We start from the raw sequence: 10,000 nt of genomic DNA, 5'->3' as shown, positions 1-10,000 counted from the left end.
AGGCTTTGACTTCGTTCGGTGGCCAAATGAGAGGCGGGAGTCGACTTAAATCATTATTCAGTCGTCTCCACGCACCGTCTGCACTGTTAGTGTGTTGTGTACGCAGCCTTCTTCGTGTCGTCCACATGTTGAAAACAATAGACAAAGCGCACAGACTGTGTACTGCGTGTTGTGGTTTATGCCACTGCATTGCAGTCATGTCGCGCCGCCGGGGTCAGACTGTCGAGTCGCCCTTCCGATCTCCGCGGCACAATACTGATCGTTTGATAAAAGCGTGTCTACGTACTCCGACATTGAACGGAATAACTATCCCCTCCCCGCACCTCTCCTCGCATTCTATCCTGTTTTAATTTTTGTATTTATTTGTGGCTGGCTCGAACGTGCACATCGACACACGGGTATAATACATATTGTAAGAATGGATTCATAATAGGTAGCCATCACGTTTTCATTTTTGGGTTGAGATCATTCCTTGTTTCTAATTTTCATCTGTCCATTTACTATGTCTTTATTGTGTTTATTTCCATTCTGTCTGCCTCTCGGCCATTTTTTTTCATCAGTTGCAAGCTCCACAGCTGAGTGCCGGCGACTGGTTTCCATCAAGAATTGCGGGGACATGAATCTCATCTTGTGTTGTTCAGTGGACTCCACAACTTGAAGAAAACGAGCTCCTTGCAGACGCCAGCGACCATACTGGAAGCCGATTTGATCGACAAAATGCAACAGGACTTGATCCATGAGGGCACATATCTGACCATACTAAGTCGCTGTCACTCTAGTTGGTCTAATGAAGGTCATAATTACCAGCCTATACGGTAGGAAAAGGTGGAGAAAGAGGAAGGATTAAAGATGAGAATAGAAAACAAAACGAAGGAAAAGTTAAAGAGGCAGACTTGCTCTGTCTGTCCTGTTCCAATCTTTGGAGCGAATCATGCGTGACTGCAAGCAGAAATAAGGACAGCCTATAATAAACTGTATTATCCCGTCTCGATATCCCCCCCCCCCCTTCCCCCCATCGTCATGTGCAGATAAACGTCAACGCAGTTTGAATAAGAATTCTCGTCACAATTTCTGTCTTCAATTAATTTTTTTTAATCCATACTAGGTCTTTCGGCTAATAAAACTAAACCAACGTAAGCTTAAAAAAAAAGAAGAAAAAAAGAAGAAAAAAAAAGAAGAAAATCACGGAGCAGTTCAAAATGTCACAACCCCAGACTTGTCATTGTAATTAACTGCCCATTGAAAACAACAAGTAACAACATTCCCTAAATGTTCAAAAAATCATTGCTATTGTATTTTGGACAGCTGCTTGAAAAATGATAATGTGATGTGTAGTATCGTGACATGAAAATATATCTTTATTTACAACAGTTCACATCAGCCCCCTATATCAGGTTCTCTCTATGATAAGGAGTGTAAATCACACACACACACACACACACACACACACACACCATGGCATATTCACACACATACACGTGTTTTATTTTCATCTCTTAAGCCTTCTTCCCAATACCAATAATGCTGGAAGAAATATCAGTTCGTTGCCTGCCTGATTCCACGGTAGAGAGTAATACGCAAAACAGAGGACGATAATATAACGCGCTCACACAGTAATTGTATCCTGGTGGTTTCGTTCCATTGCGCCACACACCTCCACAACCAGCCCCCAGCCGTCTCTCGACTAAAGTCGATACCTTTGGCAGACGTCTCGACGTCACGATGACGTCACAGGCTAGACATTGTGTAATGAAAGCAGAACTGTCTCCCTTCATCAGCAAACTTTATATTTGGTGTGCTGTCACCTACGAGGAAATAATGTGAAAACTGTGGGGCTGGATCTAAGTCAGTTTTAGTGTGTGGATTGTGACTTAGAACGACGAAACTCCCCAAAACTTTGAAAAACAAGTTTGTGGCTGTTTACACTATGCCGTGCAAGGATTACACGCATGTGACAGTGGGAGGAATTTGCATTAGCCAGTCTGTCTTATGGTTTCCTGTGCGGTAATGAACGCTACGTTTCATTGAAATTGTTTCTTCTGAGAGTAGAGTTGTTGCTCTCAGCTTGAATGTTTTCGATACGCCTTGATAAAGACTTTTAAGCCAAATGTTAAGTGGTTTTACCATAATTGTCTGAATAACAAGCGGCTGCGTGTCACTACCGAGGGGGTGTGCTCGTTTGGCGGAACAGCCCGCTGGTCTCGCCTTGGGAAGCCAGACAGGTTTGCGCGAGCAAGCTGTGCTTGCATTGAGCGAGAAGCGGCATTGCCGCAGCAGACGATCTTTTCCCGTTACTGATCGAGCGGTACTTTCTCGCTCGAAGTCTGCGACCTGCCGGAGTCAGATGGATGATTCCGTTTTATCAGTCAACCCCCACTTACAGAGGGTGTTGAAAACTTTCCAAAACGCTGCTGTAAGAAGTTTGAGTGGACCCACTGGGTTGCCCATCGACCTATCTCAACTGAGCCCTGCTACTTTGGAGGAGTACCGCAAGGCAATGGATACGTTGAAGAAGTCTCCAACTGAGAAAGGACTCCACTTTGAACCTTATGTATCTCTGCCAGGACACTTTCCCGTGTTTACGCCTGTGGATACAACAACGAGTGAACAGTCGGAAACGACTTTGGAAGGCGAAACAATTGCTTGTTTTGTTGTTGGAGGTGAAAAAAGGTTGTGCTTGCCTCAAATCTTGAACACAGTGCTTCGGGATTTCTCGTTACAAGAGATTAACGCAGTTTGTGACGACTTGCACATTTTCTGCACAAGATGCAACGCAGCACAGTTGGTAACTTTGAAAATGTCGGGCATATTGCCCCCAAGAGCTGCCAGTTGCGGACTTATTACGAAAACGGACGCTGAACGCTTGTGCAGCGCTCTTGTGCATGCTACTCCCGAGAAAAGTTTGAATCCACCCTCAGCGAACTGTATTCGTGTCTACCACAACTGCTTTGGGAAAGGCGATGGACACTTCAACCCAGAATTATACACCAGCCCCGACGCCAAATGCATTCACTGTGTTGAGTGTCAGGGGTTGTTTGCGCCCACAAAATTTGTATGTCATTCGCATAAAGCACCGGAAAATAGGACCTGTCATTGGGGTTTTGATTCGGAACGATGGAGAGATTATTTACTTGCAAAGGATAAGAAATTTCAAGATGCGCTTGAAAATCTGAAATCGAGATATGACCCAAAGCACAAGCATAAGCGCAGACAGGTAAGTGCTCGTATTATTCATAATAATAAAACCACTACTATTATTATTGACAGTATTATTATTATTATAATACTATATTGTTATACTTTTAGAAATCATAATATAAAATAATCACCAAGAAATAGCAAATGACAATGCACAAAAACGGTTTGCTTGAATCAGTGTATAACATACACATTGATAAATGTAGCCTTGTTGCTGTGTATTCACTTCCTTGCACACAGACATGCATGCCCACCCCCTCATGCCCTCCCCAATACACACTCGTGTATACATCCAAATATACACAGCCCACACACACACACACACATACAGTTTGTATGCACACACTCTCACAGACATGTTAATGTTTACAATGATACTTTCTGTCCATGACCATAGTAACATATTTTAACTCGTGCAACAACATGCAGACACGTTCATGTATACTTGATGCATATGCACACACACACACACTTGGTACACACACACACACACACACACACACACACACACACACACACACACACACACACACACTTGGTACACACACACACACACACACACACACACACACACACACACAAACACACACATTTATGAAGCATACAATGATACACATGTCTATATATATAGATAATAAAATTGTGTCCATACAAACTACAAAGCCTTTTTTTCTTTTTTATTTGAAATTCACATAGATTGCTTCCAACTGATTGCCCCATAGAACTACAAGTTTAATTGGCAAAGTCCCCCAAACTCCCCTTAATTTACCGTTTAATAGATTACATGAAAAACTTAGCCTGTAATCATATGTCCATTTTGAGATGATTGTTGTTTGTTCTAAGCTGTCTGCTGTGTCATAAAAGTAAAAGAGAAGAGGATGATATGTGACTGTTTAGTAATATAAAGAATAATGATAACCATTCATAATGATAATGACAATATTAATAATGTGTAAGTGTAAAACTAAACATGTAGAATATGTATACAAGGACTGATGTAGCTTGCTGTGCTGTCTTTGGAGATGGAGCAAAAAGCATTGAACGATTTGAAAGGTGAAAACAAAATAATCCTACAGTTGACATAAGCACAAACTTAGCAATTAGTAGATGATGTAATGCTCAGATTTCAGATGTTGGGTGTAATACCATGCATACATTTTGCTAATCACATCATAATTTCTGGGTATTTTGGGAATACCAGCCTGGAAAAAAGAAAAGAAAAAGATTTTAATGAACAATTTGAAAGGTGAAAACAAAATAATCCTACAGTGGACATAAGCATGAATGTAGCAATTAGTAGATGACGTGATGTTCAGTTAGATTTCAGATGTTGGGTGTAATACCTTGTATACAGTTTCCTAATCGCATCATAATTTCTGGGTAAGTTGGGAATATCAGCCTGGGAAAAAAAGGATTTTAATTAACTAAAAAGTATAGCTTTTTAACACATTTTTTGGTGGTTACATTTGCAAAGAAGTTTTAAAATATTGGTTTTCTTGGTATATAGCAATAACTATGTTTTGTTGTTTGTCTGGTAATGCTCAAATAGTTTTATTTTTGAAAAATGGAAGAAAAATATATGGAACACACATACATACAGTGAAGCATACAGTGATGCACACACTTTCACACACACACACACACACACACACACACACACACACACAGTGACACACACACACACACTGAAATACACAACCAAATTTTGAGAGAATCCAAAACGCAAGGAAACAGTTTGCAAACACAGGCAGAGTATTTATGTGGTATTTTAAACCTAGCAACCAGTCTGTGCCCTCTACTAACACTCCTGGCCAGCATGGGCAGACAGAACACAACTTGGGATGGCCTCACTTTCGCTGGGTGTGAGTAAACCTGATCAAACAAAGCAAACAAAACACTTATTGGAGAAGAGCCACACAGGGTCATGGAGGGCATACATGCAGTGATTTTTTTTTTTTTTTTTTTTTTTTTTTAATATTGAGATTTTGTAAGTGTTGGGCAGGGACTGGGACAAGAGTGGTATGGAGGGATAATTCCTGTCCTATTCCCATTCGTTGGCTTTCGAAATACACCTCCATGAGATACTTGTTGAAGAAACCACTAGCTGATATCTTGTGATAATTAAAATTAATAAAAATAAAAGATAAAGTTCTGTGTGATATGATCTTGTGATAATTAAAATTAATAAAAATAAAAGATTAAAAGAATTCTGTGTGATATGTGCTGATATTTTCTGCTTTGCATTTCTTTTCACTTTATTTTATGTTTTGATTGTATAACGGCTTTATAAGTTGTGTAGGCATTGCTTGTCTGTGCTCTTTGGTGTTGAACTTCGTTTCTTTTTCATCTGAAAACACAATTTACTGATCTCATGTTGTACACGTGTACAAGTATGTATACCATGTACATGTGTGGAAAACATATGTACTGCGGTAAGGAGTGAAAAACAAAAGTTAAAAGAAGATGAGTAAAAAAACAACAAAAAAAATAGATTACAAAGAGAGAAAATATAAAGAAATAGAAAGAGATTGTTTCAAGAACGAGGTATGCTACCTCAAACCATGAAGTCAAATATTATATGAATGAAATGTGGCTCCAATGCCAAATTAAAGCTGAAGTACAAAGAAAAGTGTATGTAACGATACATTGCATACGTGTATGTACTGTATTATATATGATGTAATAATTTACGTCTTCGACTGTGTCATTTTAGGAAACATGTTTTGTTCTTGAAAAAAAAAAGTCGTAATGTTATTCCCGCCACACCATCCAACACGCCGCGACACTTACACACTACCAGCTCCCCACCCTGCCCCACCATTTTTTTTTCTCCCCACTCAGTGTCTCACTTTTTAGCGGGGTAATGTTGTTGAGTGCTTTTACACTTTGCCCGTGCTCCACGACTCCCTGCATTGCACTGAACGCATTTCACTGTGGAGGATCAGTGGCGCGTCTGTGCAACACACAACAGTGAATAACCCTGAAACATCGAGGAACCCGCCTTCCACACGTGGCGTGACTGCCATTTCCGTCCGACCCACTTCTCTTCCCCGCCCTTCGTTCCTCTTCTTTCCCTCCAGCGTGTACAGTGTCTCCTCCACGCTGTCTGTCTTCTCCTCCCCTCTGTCTTCTCCTCCCCTCCTATTCTCCTCCCCTCTGTCTTCTCCTCCCCTCCTCTTCTCGTCGAGCTGCCAAACGACAGTCAGTGAGGGGAAAGTGTAGTGGAGGGGGGCGGGACGGGGGACGGGGAAGAAGGAACGGCCTTGGAGCTTGTTTACCACACAGCCCACACGATGGTCAGTCTAGACTTGGCGGGTGTAGTGGATATTTTTCCTCCTCTGTGAAAATAACCCCCTCCCCATTTTTTTTTTCTCTTTTCTTTCACCTATTCGTTATTCGCAGCGTTGCAGATAAATGTGGAAAGTGGCTTGTTTTCTTTTATGTATGTGAGAAAAGCTGAATTGTGTACCGAGGTTGTGTTCACTGCTGTGGACAGTTGTAAGCTGCGTCCATGTTTTTTTAATCTGTGGTGTGTGTGTGTGTGTGTGTGTGTGTGTGTGAGAGAGAGAGAGAGAGAGAGAGAGAGAGAGAGAGAGTTGTAGAGGTTGGGTGTGCGCATGTCCTCACGGATGAGGATGGTTGGGAGTGGGGGAAAAATGACGGGAGGTAAAGTGATTGGGGTGGACAGTGTTAGCCGGTGACCTTTGCTGGAAGTGGGTGGGGGAGGGGAGAGAAGAAGAGTATGGTCAGTATTGACCGTCTAGACTGACGGCGGACTGGCAGGCAAGGCACACGCAGTCTGCCATTGGGCAGCATGGCCTCGGAGTCTTGTTTGCTGGCGGGTCAAGACGAAGGTCACACGTTAGTCGGTGGCTCGGAGTGGCCCTCAAGGTTGTGGAAGCCGGCCGGTGTCTCAGCGCGCGTGGTGCCGTCTGGTTTTATCAGCCTCTCATTGATCATGCTCGTGCCTTTCTCTCTCTCTCTCTCTCTCTCTCTCTCTGTGTCTCACCGCACCAAATCTTCCTTTTCACCCCCACCCCTTCACCAGAGTTCCCTTCAACCCCCCCTCCCGTTCTCACTGACCTGAGACAGGGCTGTGTTCGGGTCATGGGGGGATGGGGGGTGGCATGGTGTGTGTGTGTGTGTGTGTGTGTGTGTGTGTGTGTGTGTGTTAACTCGCATGCAAACGCATACAAAGTGTCTTTATCTTTCTTTGGACACATTTAGTACATCTGCACTCGTACACAAGCCAGACAGTGGTGGTGGTGTGGGGAGGAAAGGGGGGGGCGGGGGGGGTGGAGGATGGGTCAGTGGACGCCATCAAGTTGGTACTCATCAAAGGAAAAAGTCGGTGAGCGGTCAGCCAGCGGGGAAAGGCTGTGTGTGTGTGTGTGTGTGTGTGTGTGTGTGCGCGCGCGCGGAGGGTGCTGTCTGTGTGTGCTCTCCACTCCTCCCCTCCGACTGCTGGCAAACAAGCTGTCGGCACACAGCCACTTCTAACCATTGCAATGCGGGAGGGAGAAGTAGGGGAGAGAGGAGACGTTACAAGAGCTGGAGCGATGAGCGAACTGGTTGGTTCGAGTTCATGATTGTTACGTCGTACTTCTGATTTCAATAGACTTACCTACAGCTTATGCAACTGTACACACTTCGCTAATCAGTGGGTCACATAATTGTTTCGTCGTGCTTCTGATTTCAGTAGGCTTACAAGTTACCTACAGCTTATGCATCTGTACACACTTCGCAAATCAGTGGGTCACCTCCCCCCCCCCCCCTTCCCCCCAGTTCTTACACCTGCCACTATTTCTTCTACGAGTGCCATTGAATATTATTGTATAAATCACTCTCAGGCACTCACACACACACACACACACACACACACACACACACACACACACACACACACACACACACACACACACACACACACACACACACACACACACACACACACGCACGCACAGAGCGCATCCACCACTTCTCGTGATGAATGGTGGTCAGCCAGCCGTTTGACAGCTGTCCCAGATAGTACCGTGTCACTGTTTCTGCCTCCTGCCAACAGTCTCTCGACCACCTCCCAAATCTTATCAACCAAAGTCTCCCACGCCCCTTCCTAGTGGCTTTTGTTTTAGTTTCTGATGTCACGTCCTCATCTCTCTCCATTCTCTTTGTCTGTTTCGTCGATCAGTGTGATCTACCCCGCTCAAATCTTTAAGGAATAAGCTGAGATGAACTACACCATTTCTGCCGGAACTCGCTCCACCCCATTCTCTTTCTATTTCCCATTTTACTCAGATTCCTAGGTCTAAAAGCACATGTCATTATTCTTTGGTCTATCCACGACACTCTCACGTCTGAACTACATAATATGAACCATCATCTGAGCATCCATGTCAGGGAAACAAGGCACATGTATACGAGCATATATATTCATTAATTGTGTAGTTCTGCAACAAACATATTATAAATGCCCCCTCCCCCCTCATCTGGCATGCACGGTCATGTCTTGGGGTTGAGGTATGACGTAAGATACTGATGACCAGTTTCTTTCTGTCCATCCCGTCTGCACGGGTAGTTTTTCCTTTTCATCAGCTTCGTGATGAGGGACCAATTGCCCTAGTTTTTACACAGAGATTCGTTGACTTGACACACACACCTCCTCCCTTCCAACGCCTTCTTCCCCTCCCCTTCCGCACCTAGCCCTCTTTCATAGTGCTTACCTTCACTTGAAGGTTCAGCATGAGGCATGGAGTAGGCTCGACATCTAAATGTGCGTGTGGGGAAGATAAAACCTGATGCACCGCTATCTCTGCCCTCTCTCCTAGGACACCCCCCTTGGCCTTCTCTCTCTCTCTCTCTCCCCCCCCCCCATCCCTCCCCATTCTATCGTCTTCAGTGGCATGCCTCCGAGATGTAGGGAGGTTGTTGGCGGTGGTGGATACCGGGGAGGGGTGCCGGTGCCATGCATCTTGGGCTCGCAGGGAAATCAATAAAGCAGTCTCCACAGTCTCCAGCAGTCTGCCATGATGGTTTGGATGCATGCGGGAGCGAAGAAGTCGAGCGGAGGAGGGGGAGTGGGTGGGAGTTAAGGGGGGTTAGGGGGGGTTAGGGGGGTTCCTTGCCCCCCCCCCCCCCCCCTCCCCGAAGCCCCCCTTCCGCCTTCCACAACGACCCTCCCTCCTGCCCCTCATCGGTCTTTCCTTGTAAATGTCGGAGTGGACAGGCTGGCAGGCAGGCAGGCAGACAGGCAGGCGCACGTGCGTATTTGCTGACTCATCAACTCGTTGGTCTGGCTTGCCCTTTGCCCTCTGTTCAGTGGTGGTGGATTTCCACAGGTCCCGGGCCACAGAGTGGACAGGAGGGTTGGGGGGACTGGAAGACCATTGTAAGAAAGGAGCACACAATGTGATCTTGTCGGTTCCCCTGGCCCGCCCCCACTCATTCTCTCTTTTTCCCACCAACAATAAAGAGGCGTTTGACACGACAAGAGAGTTTGCTCTCTGTCTGTCTGTCTGGTCACTATCGCCTCCCCAAGCTCCAGTGAGTCCATTTTTTTAGTTCTAAAGGTCGTTGGGGCCCAGTTGACTGTGTTGGTAGTTGTAGCTTGGATTAGGTTGTTTTTGACATACTCAAACACACAGTAGCGCGCGCACTCACACACACACACACACACACACACACACACACACACACACACACTGTCAGTGGACGGGTGGCCTTGGCCAGTTGTCATTACGGTCTCTCATGTGGTGATGGACAGTGAAGCAGCAAAGATTGGCCAGATTCATTTGTCCAGAGGGGT

The 10,000-nt window shown here is 44.9% G+C and overlaps 1 protein-coding gene across 1 annotated transcript in view; it reads left to right on the top strand.

The window, feature by feature from the left end:
- Positions 1-1,820: 1,820 nt before the first annotated feature.
- Positions 1,821-10,000, top strand: part of LOC143287725 (ski oncogene-like) — a 19,953-nt gene continuing 11,773 nt past the window's right edge. Inside the window, exon 1 of the mRNA XM_076595963.1 lies at positions 1,821-3,214. Within this exon, the coding sequence (XP_076452078.1) occupies positions 2,345-3,214 (870 nt within the window). The 5' untranslated portion in view covers positions 1,821-2,344. The remainder of the gene's footprint in view (positions 3,215-10,000) is intronic.

The sequence above is a fragment of the Babylonia areolata genome, chromosome 11 (assembly GCF_041734735.1).
Source record: "Babylonia areolata isolate BAREFJ2019XMU chromosome 11, ASM4173473v1, whole genome shotgun sequence".
Classification (NCBI taxonomy): Eukaryota; Metazoa; Mollusca; class Gastropoda; order Neogastropoda; family Buccinidae; genus Babylonia; species Babylonia areolata.
Note: the sequence above shows the minus strand (reverse complement) of the source record. Positions and strands in the feature narration are given on the sequence as shown.